Source organism: Schistocerca nitens, chromosome 3, assembly GCF_023898315.1.
Source record: "Schistocerca nitens isolate TAMUIC-IGC-003100 chromosome 3, iqSchNite1.1, whole genome shotgun sequence".
NCBI lineage: Eukaryota > Metazoa > Arthropoda > Insecta > Orthoptera > Acrididae > Schistocerca > Schistocerca nitens.
This window is the reverse complement of record NC_064616.1, coordinates 766,571,039-766,591,629: the sequence shown is the minus strand read 5'-3', so window position 1 is coordinate 766,591,629 and position 20,591 is coordinate 766,571,039. Positions and strand designations below refer to the sequence as shown.

The 20,591-nt window shown below is 39.2% G+C and overlaps 1 protein-coding gene across 2 annotated transcripts in view; it reads right to left on the bottom strand.

The window, feature by feature from the left end:
- Positions 1–11,677: 11,677 nt before the first annotated feature.
- The window catches only part of LOC126248763 (lipoma-preferred partner homolog), an 82,728-nt gene continuing 73,814 nt past the window's right edge, over positions 11,678–20,591 (bottom strand). For both annotated transcript variants that reach the window (XM_049950117.1, XM_049950116.1), the window contains exon 10: positions 11,678–15,156. In XM_049950117.1, the coding sequence (XP_049806074.1) occupies positions 15,025–15,156 (132 nt within the window). In that variant the 3' untranslated portion in view covers positions 11,678–15,024. The remainder of the gene's footprint in view (positions 15,157–20,591) is intronic.

Genomic DNA, 20,591 nt, shown 5'->3' with positions numbered 1-20,591 from the left:
TGTGACGCTCAGTGAATTCGACTACGAGGTGGTGCACAAGCCTGGGAAGAAGCAGGGTAATGCAGATGCACTAACAAGGGAACCTCCCCATCGCATCCCCCTCAGATTTAGTTATAAGTTGGCACAGTGGATAGGCCTTGAAAAACTAAACACAGATCAATCGAGAAAACAGGAAGAAGTTGTGTGGAACTATGAAAAAAATAAGCAAAATATACAAACTGAGTAGTCCATGCGCAAGATAGTCAATATCAAGGATAGTGTGAGCTTAGGAGCGCCGTGGTCCCGTGGTTAGCGTGAGCAACTGCGGAACGGAAGGTCCTTGATTCAAGTCAGCCCCCGATTGAAAATTTTACTTTCTTTATTTTCGCAAAGTTATGGTCTGTCCGTTCGTTCATTGAAGTCTCTGTTCACTGTAATAAGTTTAGTGTCTATGTTTTGCGACCGCACCGCAAAACCGTGCGATTAGTAGACGAAAGGACGTGACTCTCCAATGGGAACCGAAAACATTTGATCGCAAGGTCATATGTCAACCGATTCCTCCACATGAAAACACGTCTGATATATTCTATACGACACTGGTGACGGCATGTGCGTCACATGACAGGGATATGTCGTCGACCCACCTAACTTGTACACTTGGCGAATGGGTAAAAAGATTCTTCTACCTTGCCCGATTTAGGTTATCTTGTGGATGTGATAATCACTCCCAAAAAAGTGATGAAAACATAAGAGTTTGTCACATAAACAGCAGCAAATGAATGCAACAGTTTCACAGTCGCACAGTTTTCCCTGTGCTCTGTCAAAACATGTTTTTAACGTTTTCAAATTTTTCCGTGTATAGACCGTCAAATCCTGCATATGTCCAAGCAACTCTGAACATGTCCTGGAATTTTGGAGAGCGAAGTTGATTATGTGTGTGCGCCTGAACTTTGATAATTGTCTGAAAATAAAAAATTAAACTTCTCACTCGTGGGAAGACTTGAACTAAGGACCTCTCGTTCCACAGCTGCTCACGCTAACCACGGGACCACGGCGCTCCTGCTGTCGCACTACCCTTGATGTTGCCTATCTTGCGCATGGACTACTCAGTTTGTATATTTTTTTAATAGTTCCACGTAACTTCTTCCTGTTTTTTCGATTGATCTGTGTTGAGTTTTTCAAGGCCTATCCACTGTGCCAACTTACAAGTAAATCTGCGGAGGGTGCGATGGAGAGGTTCCCTTGTAAGTAGGAAGGTGGCAAAAGTAGAAGTCATAATGCAGATGACCTAGCAGTATGGCAAGAATTTCAGGATGTGGACAACGATTGTAAATTGTCTTGGACACGGCCACAATTTAATGTGTAAGACGGTCTCCTGTGCTGGGTAACGAGTTAGGGCCAAGCATACTCGTGCCAGCGAAGTTGAGGGATGAGGTTTTAAAGAAAGCACATGATCACGTGTTATCTGGTCATGGAGGGTGTAGATCGACGAATACGAGAGTGGCGGAGAGGTACTGGTGGAGAAGTAGGAAAGTAGATGTGGATCAGTATGTCAAGAATTGTATACCATGTGCGCAGAGAGCAGATTTGAGCCGGAAACAGATACAGTTACAGCGATTGCCGGAAGCGACATGTCCATTCTCTATGCTGGGGATCGATGTTTTAGGACCTTTCAGGCAAACACCATTGGGGAACAGATTCGTTCTGACAATAATAGACCATTTTTCGAGGTATGTGGAGATGGTGGCTATGCCAAATCAGCAGGCAGCAATGGTCGCGCAAGCGTTAGTAAACAACTGGATTTTGAAGTTCGGTGTACAGGAGACAATAATTACTGACCATGGGACCAACTTCATGTCGGATTTAATGAAGGAACTGTGTGAATTTTTGAACGTAAAGAGGTTGAGGACGAGCGCGTTTTATCCACAGGCCAACGGAAGGACAGAACGGGTACACAGAACAATCGGGAAGATGCCGAGTTTTTATGTGGATTCTCATCACCATCGGTGGGACGAGTATTTGAAGCATATTGTATGCGCATACAATGCAAAAGTCCATACAAATACCGGTTTGTCTCCATATGAGGTAGAGTACGGGCGAAAAATGCTGTCACCGTTTGATTTGGTGAGGCTACAGAAAGGAAGGACCGGTGGATCTGTACGTCAAATCGCAAGGACAATTCGGGATGTTTGGAAACGGGTGCAAAAGACGAATACAAAGGCTTTGGAAAGGCAGGAAGACGCAGTAAGGCGGAAGGAAGTTTACCGCAGTATAGAGTGGGGCAATGGGTAATGCCGTCCAGCCCCTATACGCAAAAAGGGAAAACAAATAAGTTCCTCACGATGTATAAAGGACCATACCAAGTTGTTGAAACCACATCCCCCGTTAAGCTGCCAACTAGAACAACGATAGTACACATTGGGCGGTTACAGCCATTTAACTGTTGCCCGGATGTGATTCCAGGTCGGTCGCAGGTTCGAATCCTGTCTCGGGCATGGGTGTGTGTGATGTCTTTAGGTTAGTTAGGTTTAAGTAGTTCTAAGTTCTAGGGGACTGATGACCTCAGATGTTAAGTCCCATAGTGCTCAGAGCCATTTGAACAATTTTTTTTTTGATTCCAGGTGTGTCACAGGAAGGAAAGAGGAAGAAAGAGAGAGTAAAGAGAGGTGCTAAGCACAGAGGGCGAGGAAGATAGAGTACAGCATGAAGTACCGTAGGCTTTGCGATCCAGAAAGTAATAGAGTACATATAGTTTTTTTTTTTTTCGTGTCATGTATCATTGAGTTTCAAATGGTTCAAATGGCTCTGAGCACTATGGGACTCAACATCTTAGGTCATAAGTCCCATAGAACTTAGAACTACTTAAACCTAACTAACCTAAGGACATCACACACACCCATACCCGAGGCAGGATTCGAACCTGCGACCGCAGCAGTCCCGCGGTTCCGGACTGCAGCGCCAGAACCGCTAGACCACCGCGGCCGGCATCATTGAGTTTGCGTAGAGTAATTAGGCATTGTATTTTCATATGTTGTAATATATTTTCGAATATAGCCTGCTGTGGACAGCAGTCCTTTTGAAGAGGGAGGAAGGATGATGGTGATCCCTGTCCTCAGGTCACTGAAAGGGGGGAAAATTTTAAAAACAGTTTTTGGAACCGCGGACGAAAGCGATATAAAAGAACTGAACAACACGGTGGAAGCGGTGAGGCAACTCGCAGAGGAGAGTAGGGCAACGGAAGCTTGGCACGCAGCTCAGATAGGGACATTGGAAGGGGGAATCCTGAATAACATACAGTTGCTCCGCGCCTTAGCAGGGCAGGTAGTGGAATACGGTAAGGCGTCGGAAGACGCAATAAATCGTAACCTGGGAACCTTACAGGGGCGTCTGGAAGTGCTAGATAGCTAGGTGGTGTTAACGAGACTTTTGCAAGGAGTAGCTAAAAAAATGGTTCAAATGGCTCTGAGCACTATGGGACTCAACATCTTAGGTCATAAGTCCCCTAGAACTTAGAACTACTTAAACCTAACTAACCTAAGGACATCACACACACCCATGCCCGAGGCGGGATTCGAACCCGCGACCGTAGCAGTCCCGCGGCTCCGGATTGCAGCGCCAGAACCGCTAGACCACCGCGGCCGGCAAGGAGTAGCTGACTGTGTGAGAGATGTACAGGAAGTAATACCGAATATGCAGGAAGCGCTGCATCACGCATTGCAAGGCCAAATAAGTTCCGATTTGTTACCGTGGCGTAATGAATACATAATACTGATACTTAAATCAGGTGCCAAATACTTTCTACTCGATTTGTGTATGCCTTAGTGACTTTCATAGGCTGGAAATTTGTCAACAGAACACTTCCCTTCAGCAATTTTATCTGACGGTGTTTTGTTGGCAGACTCACATCGTCCTCGTCGGTCAAGTGGAGCAGTTGCGCTAACACCTTTCTGCTTCAATATTCATTCTATTCCCCCTGCAGATACTGCCAATGTGTTCTGAAAAAAATAGTTTGCACACTTGCACATAATTACCTTGAATATTAAGCAATAAGTATTGCCTGGTACTTTCCTCTCGAGAAAGGAACGTGGTATACGTTCGCGATGTTTTACAAACACGGATACTGTTAAATAGAAAGGCCGAGTGCAAATCAAAGTTCGCCAATCCATAATAATCATTAAATATTTTACACTGCCTGTCTGCACTTATTTTTAGGTGGCATTGCTTCATACTAGAGCATGGTCCCATTCAGCATTCTTTTTGAGGTGTAATCTTGCCCTTACCATTTACATATTCTTCCCCTTTGGCTCGTCTATCTTTTCTTGCATTACATTTTCAATCTTTCTCTTTCCTCAAACGCTTTTTGCCTTTCATACTGTCCACATTATCAGGGGATGATGAGGATGCAGATGGTCCTTGTATTGAGGACAGTTCCAAACCGTCGTTAACATCGAGCCGCTCTGTATGACGTGCTTGATCGTCACCTTCCTCCTCCGATTGAAACATATCTGTCAAGTTCAGTGTCAAACGCACAGGAATCAATATTTTCGTATTACCGCTACACAGTACGATAGCACACACAAACAATAATAACAAACCTTGTAATTGTTCCTCTATCGTTTTAGGTTGTGTGTTTTGATCCATCATTGAAACTTCAACTGTCACCCAACCAACACACTACGCCTGCACTACGCGATTCCACGATGTCAATCAATGTGGAGTGACGCGAATACTGCGATAGCAACTACTGCACAAGGCAACATCGTCGCATCGCGCTGGACATGACTGCTGGAGGTGGTTCAGGGAACTGCGTCGGTGCAGGAGTGGACTAATGAATCATGGTCCACTATTGCTCCATGAAAACGTGACAAAGGCTCAGCGCAAAAAGTAGTAATTGGATCCTCGTCTACGTTTACCATACAGAATTTAAATATGTGGTTTTGTAGGGTTTTTACACTTCACATAGGCATCATTTCATGCAGGTAACTTAACACAGCAACAAATGTGGGTTAGTCCACTCTTTCTCTCAGTGTCTCAAATAACAGTGAACACGTCATGGCAATTATTGATCTGCTGAAATCTTTTCTTCAAAGATACAATAACGGTGTCTACCACAACCTAGTAGGAGTTTTCTCGGAAGTGGTTCTTTTGTTCTGGAATACGTTCATCCTTACTTTAACAGTCATAGATCTGGATTCTGTTAACTCAGCAACATTTCTAAGTGATGCAAAGAATTCTACTGCTTCTTCCAAAACTGTTGGCTCTATATTATTCAGTAACACTAAGTGTTGATTTTATCCATTTTACTGTAGTGTATAATAGCTTACCTTCATGATGAACTGCTTTATTGGCTCTGTTGACATGCCAAAGGACAGTGTGTCACATCACAGCAAACAAAGAAAACTTAAATTTTGTGATTTGTTTACAGAGGTGAGATAATCCACTGAAACATTTTCGATCATTTTTGCAGGTGTCCTTTACCTCTGCTAATGCACATCTTATGTTACTAAGCTCAGCAATCTCAACACTTTCAATCCAGTCTCCCATCTTGTATCGCACAGCAGTTTCAGAGTCAAGTTTACACAATTCTCTAGTGCTTCTAGAGGCAGCAAATAATGTGAGCAGTCTTTGAACCACACCAAAAAAAATGTAGCGCAGCTATAGATGATTTAACTGCATCACTAACAATTAAGTTCAGCTATGAGCACAACAAGGGATATAATGAGCTCTTGGATTTTCTTCTATTATAGGAGCTTGGCTATTACTATTTTTGCTCTTCATGTAGTTTGTGGTGTTGTAAGATTGTTCCCAACAATCTACAGGCGGTTTGCCAAGTTTATGTAATACTGTATCTGAAGCAACAATTCTGAGATACCTTTTCCAGTATCACTACTCACTTCAAAAAAACCATAAAAATATTCTTCAGTTGCAACTGGTTTGGAAAACACATCTCTCAGTCTTAAAACCACACTTAATTGCCACTCATGACTAAAACTAGTGTGGGTCAACAGTCCAATATTTATTTTTGAGTATGGTATTATTCATGATAGATACACTCACCAGAAACTATGATAATGATTTCATTTTGTATGGCCTTACTTAAGTAAGAAACCAGTCTTCCAGGCTGAGCCACATGATCAATAAGTTCATTTAATGCATTGTCGAATTTGGCGATTAATTCTACTCGACTTAGTTTCCATTACCTGGATTTCCCAACATTTAATGGATGCCTCTTCATGGAAGATTTCTTTCTGCAAGGTAACATATTATGGAAAATAAGCTTAACAAAACCAATCATCACCTCTTTTCTTCCTGATCAATTTGATCTTGAGTTGCCTGACCTATTAATTATACAATATTATCAACTGATGAATCGTTAGTAGCATTCAAAAATTTATTTAATGAACCCTTTTGGGGCAACTGCTGTTTTAAGATGCCATACCTACATTTACTTTTTGTAGTACCTGAAAAGTGCTTAAAATCCATTCTACATTCTTGCATAAAAATAAATCACAGTCTCCAATAGCACTGGGCATAAACACAAATTGCATTCTTACTTCATGTGACTGAGTTGCTCAGCCAGTATACTGAAAACATTACAGTGCATTACTCTAACACACCCAGCTCGCAGATTAGCAGTGAAAATTCCAGATCACATGTCAGTCGCATGGCATGAGGATTTCCACCATGGGATACCTGTCAGTCTTGGCCTACACGCTGCACATTGTCTAGAATTGCAGGCAAAAAGGTGTACCATGCTGGTTTGTGACATCCAATGTTTCAGGCATTTCCAAATTAGTCGGTGGCTGATGAGAGAAATGGAAATCTGTATTGTCAGTTCACATGGAGAATGGCTCCCACAGGATTCATCAAAGGTGTCCAGTTTTAGGAAAAGTAGTATCAACAATGAATGTGCTCTTAACAGTAAGACTAGGGTGAGTGCAGCTTATTAACATTCTGAGTTTGAAGATTTTTTTCCTTCTTTTGACAAGAAACCAGACTCTTCTTTAAGGACAAATTTTGACAGGGATCACGGCAGGGATCCTCAAGCTCAAGGCCCCCTGTAACTGCAGTTGTTGCGGTTATCTCCAAGCATTGCCAATACATCCGTACGTGTCAACTCTGCTTTCAAATAAGCACAAAAAACAGGTAACTGTGCCAGAACTGCTACAAGCAACTTACTGCCCCCCCCCCCCCTCAACACTCCTCACACCAGCAATCCTGACGTGGAGCAGAGCACGTCTCTTGCTGTTCCCGACAGTCACTGTGTGAGGTGTATTATCAGCCTTTGGAAGATCACCATTCCAGAAAGCTTTATTTTTTACTTAAATAAAATTGACACTGGACATAATTCTAGCGTCACGGTGCATCCTTGTCATAAGCAAATATTACTGCATCAGCTGATTTAGTATTTATTTGAGCTATTCAGCAGTGGCAGCCGGTGCTATCTGAAACTGAATATTGCGCCAAAGTTCCGACACTGCTTTTTTATATGAGATGCTTAAAAGGGAGGAAATTGTTTTGCCAGCACCTGGCTTCCCGAAACTTTTTATGATGTAAACATTCCTAGAATTCATGGTGTATGAAGGTCACAAAATTCAATTTTTAAATCCAATTTACAATCCTGTGAAGAGTGAGGGGTACATCTATGACAGAAGAATAAATGTGGCAAAGAGCATGTTTGTCATTTTAAAGACTGGAAATAAGAGACTAATTATACATTATAAGTACACTTATTCTCTTTTTCATTGATACAAATGTGTCAGTCACCAGTTAATTGTAGTCTGCAATCTCCATCACAAGATCTCTTTCAATTGAAAGCATCACCAAGGCTGTCAGTCTTTCATGGCTCGTAGAGCTGCATAAGATTGCTTGAAAAGCACCTTTCTGCTTCGACCGACGTCATGTGAGTTGAGAGAATTAGCTTCAAAAGTTTACAACACTCAGTGAATGTCTTCCCTAGATTGTTACGTTAATACAAACTCTGCTAGATTAACAGCACCGGGCAATGATCTAAATTCGTGTGCTAGGTTGGTAGGAGATAGTTCATGATGTAATTCCAGTTAAAAAAATTACACTGAACACACTAAAATATCTTCCGGAAATGCAGAACACCACAAGGGGAACTTTCCTGGAAGAAGCAGTGACGAAGCTAAAAGATGACATGAGAAACTAAAATGATATTTAGCTTCAGAAATTGTAGCATTGTACACTTCCTTTGCTTATTTTCCATTCAGTCTTGTCCAACTTCATTTTCTTCACTGAGCACTCAGTAGATTCATCACCACTGGGGATACCAAATTCTTCTAGAATCTTGACAGTATTTATTTCAAATGCTGAAATGGCCTTATGTTCAGAGGACACACAAGTGTCTCCATGCTGTAGCTCACCAAAGAGAACTTCGACTAATTGCGTAACATTAATGAAGAATTTCAACCAATAACTAAAGCTACAACTGGAAAGATCTTTTTTTTATGACAAAGTGCCTGGAAAATTGTATTTTCTCTCATTACAGTCACCTTACAATATGTGATTCATCCACTCAATAATGTCTCTTGCAGTCATGCACTGTGTTTAAGGATTGAGACTGGAAATTCCACTCAATAGGACAAGATCAAGGCAAACGCTTTCTCACCACCTCATCAAGGATAGTGGTCCGTTTGAAAACCAAGCACATTTTCCCTGCAAACACAAAAAAGTATTTTCACACGGTGTACATATTTTGTGATAGTATAGAACGTTTACACAACAGCTTGTACTCCACCAGAGGAATCACTCATGAAGGATACCCACTATGAGTGTGAGCAATTAATTTTTGGGGAGTTCCATTTATTTCTTTTGCATGGCCAATTCTAGCAAATGCACAGATAATTTCTGTGCATCAAATTTGGAAGGAGTCAGGAAACTCCAGAACGCTTCTATTGATTTACCTCTTATACAACAGCCATCTAAAATACATTTGATATATCATAGATTCATCTGATGTAACAGCTAAATATTCCTATTTCCTTATTTTCTTTGAAAATTCTCCTTGGCATACCTCCATCATAATGTGGAAACATTCACTTTGATAGTTTTGGATTTTACTTTGAAAACAGTTGCAGTATCCAAATGATCTTCAAGAGCCATATCTAATTCAGCACTTAAATTGATTAGTCCTCTGAAAACACTAGGGTTTGATGAGGATTCAGTTTAATCACGACTCCTTAAGGCCAATTCATAGGAACTAAATGAATACAGTTTATTAAAATATTTAACTCATACCTACTATGTCTAACTCGATCCTTATACTTTGCAGTTTTCCACCTAGCTGCACTATCCAGCTATGTTGACAGTTTCAAAAAGTGCCAGTTGTAAGCAGTTTCGTATGTGAACAGCTGAAGATTCACACTTCTTCACTTTTGTACTCAGATGACGTAAGTCCACAATTTCCATTAAGATTCCAGGAGGGTTCAGTATCAGCCAACAGACATGTGAAACAGAATAATGCACTTTTAACTTTCCAGTCTATAAGCAATCACTGTTTTTATAAATACCGGTTTTAAACGCTATCTTAGATTGTTGATTTCCACTATTAATATTTTGCACGGTATTTAAAACTGGTAACGGTCATCCTAGTCTCTTTGTAGAAAGCTTCTCCTCATCAGATAGTTGGGACAAATCTGTACCTTGTAAATTATTTACCCATTTTAACTCGCACTCCACAACCTAGAATCCTAAACTCTGCCTCTCCTCCTCTCTCTCTCTTTTTTTCTCACCTCTTCCTCGACCCTCCCCCGTGTGCATCATCTCCTCCTCTCTGTCCATTTCCTTCACCTCCCCACTCTGTCCTCTTACTGCTCTCTGACCTTTAGCCTGCTTTGCTGATATTGCAAATGAAACCTTGATTGAAAACTGCAGTCACTTAAAATGACTTGGTAAATTGGTTGGGATCAGTGGTATCTGGGGTATGACAGACACCTCTCCAGCTGCTGGATCTGTGAGGATAACAGCTTCAGTGACAGTATTTTGCATAGTTGTAACCTGCAAATGGATAGGTTTACAAAGTTTTGGATGATTCAGGTTCTGTAGCAGTTATTCTGACCATTAAAATTTCCTGTAAAAAACAATGGCAAGGAAGGAAAAATAATGGAACACTGTTGTATATACAATTTTTGTTTGAAAATTTATATAGGGAAGAAGAATATGCGAAAAACAATTCGTCTAATGGTTTATGTCCCTCCTAGTCTAGTTGAGACTGACTGTAAGAAAGATATAGAAGCTGTACATTTTTCACAGCACAGCATTTTCTTCTACGCAATCTGTTTTAACAGAAAACCTGTATGCCGTAATTTAAAAATAAATTGCAGCCTATGTCCATTTGAATGTTCATTAGAGTATTGTGTAAAAATTGAAGTAAATCGATCAAGAACATTTCAAGATTTTGGTAACAACATTAAATGACTTGTCTTTATATATCAAGAGTGTAAAATTATAGATAGTGGCATTTTCTACATCGTGTTATGTGAGCAGCATCCATCCAAGGTTTGTGATGAGATTTTCTTGTATGTCACATTGCTACAACAATATGTACTCTTCACACACACTAAAGTGAATTCTAGCATCCTACATGGATGGTTCCTTGAAATTCAATATTTTGTTGATGCCCTACTTACCACAAAGTGTCTTGATGAGCATAACACCCTATTTGATTTACTATAGTAATACCTTATAGCTCATACACAACATTCTCCCCAGGATGTGAAACAATACTTCAAATGATCTCCCAACTGATTCGATCAGTATAATATGGATTTTCTACATTCAGTGTCGATGTGAATGTGTCTTAACTGTGAATGTGTCTTAACTATGATACTGTACAGTTAACCAGCATGGGCAATCTTTCCTCAGATACTGCACGTAATACCCACAATTACTAAATTAAATATAAATATTTAACTATTACCATTCAGCTTATACTTCATTTAATACATCTAACCCCCCCTCCCCCCCCCCCCCCACACACACACATTCAACATGTTACTGTTCAGTGTATGATGGCGTGTACCTAATATCTTGGTCCTGTCACTAATGGAGTAAAGCTCACTTCAGCTGAAGACAGAAATATTTTGTCAAAAAAAAATACATCTTGTATTTTATCATCTTCAGCAACTGTATTTCTATTTTCTGAAATAAACAGTAACCAAATGCAGAAAAGAAATTTTATTCCATTACCAGTTTCAGGCACACAGTGCCCTTCGTCAGAAGAGTATAATTAATGAATTATTTGCAAGTGTCAGAAGTAAGTAGATGTATGCAGCATATTGCTGTGGTCTCAGTCACAGCCCTGAAAGCACTAGGTGCTTGAAATCGGTGAAGGAACAAAATCTCTTTTGTGCAACTGGTTGCTGTTTGTTTCAATAAAAATTATATTTACCCACTACTAAACTACAGAGTTTTTGTAATAATTTTTTCAAGACAAATTAAGCACTGACAAATCACAGAATCATTACACTCCTTTTCAAATAAAAATTAAGCTCCTTGTGTGTGTATATAATATATCTTTTATTCAGAACAAAGAGTATATCACAATTAACGATTCAGTGATATAAACAATGAGTAATTTCAGTTTCCCTTCTTAATTTCACTGAGCTCTAGACTAGACAATTTTATTCTAAGTGAACAACAGTTGGGAAAAAAAAAAAAAAGAAAAAGAAAAAAAAAAAACTTACACAAAACATACTTGGGAAATATCTGAATATGGCAAACTTCTCAAAGTTTACAATAGATTTACACATAATAAAAAAGAAAGACTGAGCAACTGTTTCATGCTAAGACCATTATGTCAAATGTAAAATGTCCACTTCATTAAAAATGAAACCATTGTGGTGAAAGACCTGCTGTATGTGCATCTTTCTCTTACATCTGTTTGCTATTTTTACAATATTTATTTTTTTCATTAGAAAACTCATGAAGTGAACAACCCTTAGAAAATTTTTCAAGTAGTAAATTATCTCTGTATGACATAGAATCATAAAAAATTACATGAAACTATAATTTCTACACAGTTATTAATATACAGTCAACAAGATTACATATAAAAAAGCCTCTACCTATGGAGGGATTATTACAAGGAATGCTGCCCACAGAGGGTAACTCGCATGCTTGCAATGGAAAGCACACTGAAAGCAAGTCACAAATCCAGTCTAGCAGTTACAAACCAATAACAAATTAGAAAGGAAGTTGTTTTGTGCGACATACAAAAATAGTACCACCTAAATATGTGAAGAATGAACTGAATTAGAGTAACTTCCCTTACAATGTGTGCATGTTTGGAATGATAGCAACTTATACTAATGTCATTTATAAATGACAGTTACGTGTTTATGGAAAAAATATGAATGTAAATGAAACTATAAAAATTAGCATATTTCTATATCACTGAGTAGTATAAAACATTTTTCTGTCTTTGAGGAATCTCTCTCACACACACACACACACACACACACACACACACACACACACACACACACACACACAAATTCACATCTAGAGCAAAATCTCACATTCCTACAAAAGGTAGTCTCACTATATTGCTGTTGTTTCAGGAAAGGTTTGTGTCAGTTAAATTTGATGGTACTTGGGGGAGGGGGGGGGGGGGGGGCAACTGTATTTATAATTTAATTCCGATTCGTGGATCTTGTCATTAGAATCCAGAAGTTCAATCTTAAAACTTGAAATTATGTTTTCATGAGCATTGCAATATTTGTTTAATGGGAGCTAATAATTCACATTCACTGAAGGGCATAGAGAATGATTCTAAAATTTCCATTCACACACAGTACAATATACTGTATTTAAACAATGTGCAGCAATCGCTCACTTTTCAAAATTGTTAGTCATATTTACTGTGTGTTTGCATCTTTGGTATTCCTTTACAGACTAACCCCAAAGTAGAACAAATACCACTGGCACAGAGACAATAATATTACTCACTATACTATATATTTTGATATCTAACACAATATGGGACACAACCAGCATACAAAACAACACACAATTATTAATGCACACATGTTCTGGTCATGTGTCTCCACAATAAAAGTAGGTTTCAAACAATTGAAATTTAAACACTTTGCACCAAATTTAATTTGTACAGTGATTCTAGGGCATGAACAGTTTACATCTTCTACACGACAGGAGACAAATAAAAGAAATTCTGATGTATACATGTGAGAGTTTTACATTCATAACAATATTTTGGTATATTATAAACTGATACATGATGCAAAAAGATCTTTTAAAGGTAAAATTCAGCTTGATGTCTCTTGTAACAGTTCCAACTCAAAATGTTACAAGCTCTAGTGAATTTTTAAAAACTGTATATGCGTTATGAAGCTGAAAATCTGTATGTCAGTATATCCAGCCTTCTCTCTGTTCAGAAACTGCTCAGTATATCAATATGAACACAGTAGTTACTATAAAGAAAAGTAAGTGGTCTAGAACTTATATACATAATTACTGTGAGCAGTAGGCAAGCTTACTTTGAAGAAGGCATTGGAAAACAGCACTTGGAAAATAAGCTCCCGTAAAACACAACTTGGGCCTTGCCTTGGTGACAGTAAATACATAATATCTTGCAAGTCAGTCATGTACGATCATAACACAATAAACTGATAACAGATTTTTTAAACTAATGCATATAAAAGATGTTTACATGATAACTATGCTACAATGGCAAGCAGCAGTTGCCTTAAGATTTCAATGTTTCTCAAAACATGTCCATAAATATTGCAGTTCTAGTCCCTCATCAATATATTAGTACTATCTAGAGGGTGATTCACATGTGACACCAAATTTCATAAACATGTTTAAACTACTCAAACTAACAGTCTTTGTTATATGACTGCAAGAGATCACCATTCATTCTAATATCAAATCATGATGTACCAATAATTATAAAATTATCATCTATACAACACAAAGGAGACAAATACAGTGGAAAAACCATTCACTTATCATCAAGCTTTTGTTGAAATTAGGGACATTAACTTTTGCTGAAATCACTAACAGAATGCTAATGCTTTATGCAAAGATGTGTCAAATAATGATTATAAACTTAGCTATTGAAGCTAATGACCTGTAGAATAATTTGAGTACAATTCTACTTTGTTTCATCTAAATACACTTATATCCCTATGGGTCCACATTAAGAAATTACAAGTGCACATAAAGTCTCAAAATACACACCAAGTTTAATTACAAAACACTAAGATTGCTTGCAAAATCAGTAATGTACATTAGCCATAAACAAAATCAAATGAAAGCTTGGAGAGAAAATTTTCAGTTTTTTCAACTTGTTAGCCTCCCAATTGACCAACATCTATACTTTGCTATAAAAATGACACACAGGTTTACAATAACAACTTAAAATGAAACTGGGTGCTTTACAGCACTATCAGTCAATCATAATATATCACAAATCAGTTATTACTTTCTACAAACAGTGACCTCAACAGAATGAACTGTCAAATACAATGCACCATTAAAACAGTCTGTTGCACATTGCGGCCATATGAAAGTGCCACTTTCGTAATTTAGTAAGTGTGTTACACAATATTTAACACACATAATTAATCATTAAAAATGGCAGTAATGAAAAATTAGATGTTCAATTTGCGAAAAGTGGAGGGAAATCATGAATTAAGATCAGTACATACTATATGTAGATCAACAAATATCACCACACACATTGCCTAACATTGAAGACTTATCAGATGTGCTATAAATAAAAATTGTTACGTATCCAGCGTTTCATTCATTTCAAAGTTGACAGATTAAAATGTGATTGCTCTTATCTACAAAATAAGTGAAGGCGCTCTCAAAAATTGTGCCACACGTGGATCACCCAGTATGTAAGCAATTTACATTGGTTATTTTTATCACAGACTTAATACAATGAACTAGATATTTGCTCCCCAACACACAAAACTTCCACAAATAAAACATATGGCTTAACCAAAACCTGACACTCAAATTCAGTTTCTTTGAGCAGTCTAGCATTTAGTTCTACAATTCAGTAGTCATGTGAGATGTAAGAGCCTGCACTCTTTTAGCATTGCAGCTTTTGCATAATACATGATCATCCAGAGGGTAACATCCACGGCCCTCAGCTTCTGAAGACAGTATGAGACCACAGTCCTACAATCATACCAGTAATTATTACACACAAATTCTACAAACTAAATGGAGTATACAAAATATTTGGTGTTTACTATTACACTGCATAAAGTCAACGTGACCTAAGTAGAGTAGAAACACGAAAAAGTGAGAGTGCAATGTAACAAACTGTACTGAAACATACAAATTATTGCAGTTAGGCCCATCATGATTAATCCTGTAGTGTACCAATGGGGCACTTCTAAAGATAAATCTTATCTGAATTCTAGAAGTAAAATCTAAGCAGAGGAAAAAAAAAAAAATTAAAATCCAAGATTCACTACAACTATACAAAGCTAAAATTACAACACCGACAAGCATGCAAAATGTGTGTCTAGGAATCTAAAGAGAATCGTTTCCCTTTGAGCTATGTAATATATGGGATAAATCTTTACAATATGCTCCTGGGTGCACAATGGCAGTTTTCACTGTCTGTTTTACATTACAGTGGCAGCTATTTTTAATGTCACTAAAACTGAAGAGATATAAAACATATCAACTCACAACAGGAAATTCTAGAGTGATTTGATTCATTTTGATGACTTTTCTTCTGTCATAATGTCACAGCAAGCTATTCCTTGCTTGAAGAAAACTAAACAAACAAACTAATCAGGTGGTTGGATTGGATTTGTTTCGCTTTAGGGCACAAAAAACAACTGGGGTCATACATATCTAAGTCAAAACTATACAACACAAAGACAGAGAGGAGTTAAAAAAAAACGACTATGTGTCAGTCCAAATTGACATAAGAGAAGACAGCTAAAATCAGGCACATGGAGAAAGGGATAAAAAAGACACCATACAGAAACAGAGGTCCAAAACGACAAATTAAACGGCCTTCGCCATATTGCTTTGGCGGATAAAAAGTAAAATGCGGTCAACAGCTTGTGCGTCATTTGTTAAAACGGCTGGTAATTAAGATGGCAAACCCAAGTGGGAACGTAAATGGTTAAAAAAAAAAAAAAAAAAAAAAAAAAAAAAAAAAAAAAAAAAAAAAAAAAGGCATTCTATCAGGAAGTGATGGACAGTTAAAACTTGGGCGCAATGTGTAGAAAGTGACGATGGCTAAAAAGGCAGTGCCCAATACGCAGTCTAGTTAAAATGATGACCTCCTGGCAGGAGGGCTGAGAGGAGAACGTCCGAGCTTCTGGGAGATGCTTAATAAGCCGGAGTTTATTCCCGTGAAGGGAGAACCATTGACAATGCCAAAGGGATACCACCTCCTGACAGATGGCAACACTGAGATCATTGGAGGGAATATATGAACTAGCGAGCTGAGGTACGAGGACTGCAGCCTTGGCAGCAGCATCAGCAGCTTCGTTTCCTCGCAGACTGACGTGAACAGGAACCCACAGAAACATCATCATGATGGTTCCACCAAGAGTGAGCAAGTGACAGTTTTTGTGGACCTGCTGCATGGGAGGGTGTACAGCGTGCATAGTCTTTGAAGGACGTTGAGTGAGTCTGAGAAGAGTTTTCCTGGATAAATGTGTCCAACAAGGTAAAACACACACACACACACACACACACACACACACACACACACACACACACACACACACACACACACACACACACCTTGAAAACTTGGTCTTTTAAAAATTCCTGAAGGAAACAGGGCAGGCAGCCATGGAAGCCCCATTTGTGAAGAGTACGGAGGACACCTGTTCTCCAGCAGGTGTCTTCGGCATTATCCAAATTGATAAACATGGCCACAGTCTGGGTTTTCCACAGGAGACCATTCATGACATGGGTGGACAAAGTAACGAGACGGTCAACTGCAGAACACCGCACTCTAAATCCACACTGTGCATTCGTCAGTAAATTGCGAGACTCGAGCCACCATATCAGCTGGGCATGAATCATATGTTCCATCACCTTGCAAACACAGCTGGTGAGAGATGGGGCGGTGGCTAGAAGGAAGGTTTTTGTCCTTACTGGGCTTAGGTATGGGTATGACAGTGGCTTCAAACCAACGTCCGGGAAATGTGCCCTCTGCCCAGATGCAGTTGTACGTGTGGTTGAAATGATGGCACTGGTAGCAATGCATCAGATTCACAATGTACGGCCAGAGTGTGATAATTTCATAGCCTGCTTTGATCTTTGACAGAAGCACCACTCTATCAAAGGTGAGGAAAAGAGTGGGTGGGCACTAACGAGGAATCTACCTTTTCCATTACACAATGGACAGCAATGACACCCTGATCAGAGATATACAATTGGATTTTGGTCTCAGTCAGACCATCTAGCAGCCTAGTGTAAATAACACCATGGCAAGAATTCAAAGTTCTATGGGCCTCGACATGAACAGGATAACCATGGAGAAGTGAGGCGGAAAGCACTTGTTGTGCTTGAGAATCAGAAGTAGTCTCCAAAAGCAAAGTGCCTTTCCGTAAATGAGAGCAGGATTTCACAGGGCCAGCAATTGCATTATCACCTTTCTGAATAATAAACGGATTCACCGTGGTGAAGGACTGACCGTCTTCAGTACGTGAGACCACGAGGACCTGTGGTGAATCATTGGCCTAATTACTTTTACGTTTAGTAGATGTTGATTGTGAAGATGATTGACTCATTGCTAGAAAATCCCCAGGATTGTCAGCGTCTCCAACGGCACACTCCTTCCAACTGCGGGCCCCTTTCACAAGGGGGTGCACCCGCCTAAGGTGACTTCACACCTCATGTCACATCTACCGAACACTTTATGGAGGGACCATTCGGCAACTTGGGAAGGTTGCAGCTCAGACAATCGCCCCTCCCTGGGCCTCGTTTGTACCAGGGGGTACATGCGATCCGTACCTGTCAACCCAGAGCTGGGAATTGTGAGTTACCCAGTCACTTGTTACGCGTCAGACATGTGGCCGACCTTCAGGAGCGCACAGGGAGGAAGAAGAAAAAGAGGAACCACAAACGCCGAAGTGGAGGAACGAGAAGAGAAGGGAAACAAACTAAGGAAAAGGGAGTGAAGAACAATGGTGAGACTGTTCTTACGTCAGTAACATACAATGCAAAACGTTTCCAATAACACCCCAGACATGTTCCCCAAGGGAGGGAAAAAAGAATAGCACGAAGATAGACAGGCAGTACGGAAGAGAAAAAATGCTGCAAAGGCTGGGGGCCCATGGTAGCCAAGCACGAACCCGCCAAAGAGTGGCAAACCCCCTTGGTAGGCTAATCAGATGGTGACGAGGAGGCTGTCGTCACCTGTTGCATGTGTAGGTTCACCAGATTTTGTAACATAGGGACTAGAATCTACGTGTTCGTGCCAAAGTTTTTCTAATAATACTTCTACTAAAATCCTTGTACAGCCACAAGAAATGGAAAAATTTCAGTTTCTGGGAACATGTAAACTCTATCCATCCTATTACAAAACATATAGTGTAATGTGAAGAAAAACGGGGGAGCTACCTTTCCTTGGGTCAGTTAAGAACAGAGCAGACAGATCTCATGGCCATGGCATGTGTAGAATATCCCCCCCCACACAACAAATTCTGGATCAATGATCATACCGTCATGCCATCCACTACACAGGAATGTTGTTTTGAGTACTCTGATTCACAGAACTTGCACAGTGTCAGAGAAGGAGAACACTGTGAGAAAACTATGACTATGAATGTGCTAAAAATAGGTACTTTGAATGGTAATTGAGGCCAAAAGCATTGTCTTAGTGGAAAGGCTAGGCACAAAAAAAAAAAAAAAAAAAAAAAAAAAAAAAAAAAAAAAAAAAAAGGGTCAAGGGCCATTTATCTGTCCTATGCTGACCTTAGGAAATTTAGCAGGCTCCTACAGAGAATCAGGGTACCCGATACGTAAAAGGTATACTTCATAATGTTAAAAGTACCTGCCTGTGCAAACTGACAACGTGGAGAAAATGGATGCTACTTTGAGCAACAAAAGCTCCACAGAAATTGAAAAGTATCAATCTGCCATCAAACTTGAGGACGAGAACATTTATGATTTATTTTACTTTACCACTCTACATTGTGAAACATCTGACACACCAAACACAAAAGCTGTATAGTCTCTCCAAAATGTACAGGCAGGGAATATTTAGCAGCTGTCATCAGAATATACATAGGTAAAACATATAGCCTATATGCTGAGTGTCCATATGAGTCAATGCAATCATCATTTAAAAACTCAGGATAGTAAGTGAGCATACTAAAGGTAATAACAATAGATCCTTCACCCTTCTGTCGAGTTTAAATGTCATTTAATTATTAATTTGAATTATTCTCCACGAAAAACTGACAATACTGGAGAAATGACTAACTTGGAAGATGAGCTTGTTCCGTCACTATTTAACCACTACATGAATTTTAAATGTTGGGAACTAGTTGGGGCAGACTATTGGTTTTCCAATGTGCTTTCTATTATCACCTGTAGCCAAAAATATGTATCCAAGAGAATTTTAAGTTGTCACTGAAATTATACCACATTAACTGAAGTACATTTGCAGAAGCATACCAACCTCGCTGCAGCATATTTGCAGATATGACAACAATATGGTTTTAGTATGGCATCATCATTGAGATATTAAATCTGTTACTTGTCTGTCTTATTATACATCATTATAATAACAGTTGCATTACAGAGTTTGAGCAGAAGAGCTATTGCTTGTTTCAGAATGTTCAAGAGGAAGGACACTGGGATTTGGCGTGAAATGTCGCCTACTCGCAGACTAAAAATGGGGGAGATGTAAAGGCTCGAGGGAGGGGGCAGGAGTGAGATTGGGGGGCAGGGGGCAGATGTGACAATGCTGCTGAATCTGGTAAATGTGTATTCTCTGTCGGGTGAATAAGGCGGTCATCTGCAAATGCTAACAATGGGGATGAATCCATGACAGTGGAACCTTACCTGCCCAGCAACGCTATTAATCAGTAACATCAAAAAACAAATTACTTGTTACACATCCTCCAAATAGTATTTCTACACAGAAGAATGTTAATTTCACTGGCATAAGTGAAGTAGTCATGCAGCATTCTAAAATACAAAGGTTTTGCTGGTAATAAATAAAGATAAGGGATCTTTGCGGCATTTCACAAGCAATGCAATCTAAACTGGCCACTTCCGTTTTTCTCAAAAATACCTCACTAAATTAGCACCAAACATTTGAAAATAAATGCCTTTCAATACCCCAATGTGCTTACACTGCAATTTCCATACAAATCACAAACAAGTAACTTGAATGCTATCCTGTAAATAATATGCTGTATTCTCAATGGAATGTGATCCAAATTTAAATATTGATGTGGGTATTATCGAAATTTTTTATCCAGTGTACAGTACTTTTCTGGATTTTACTGTACGCACTAACACAGTATTTCTACTGTTATTGTCATTGTTGTCTTCGGTCTGAAGACAAGTTTGTAGTAACTCACCACACTAGTTCGCCCTATGTAAGCCTCTTCATCTTT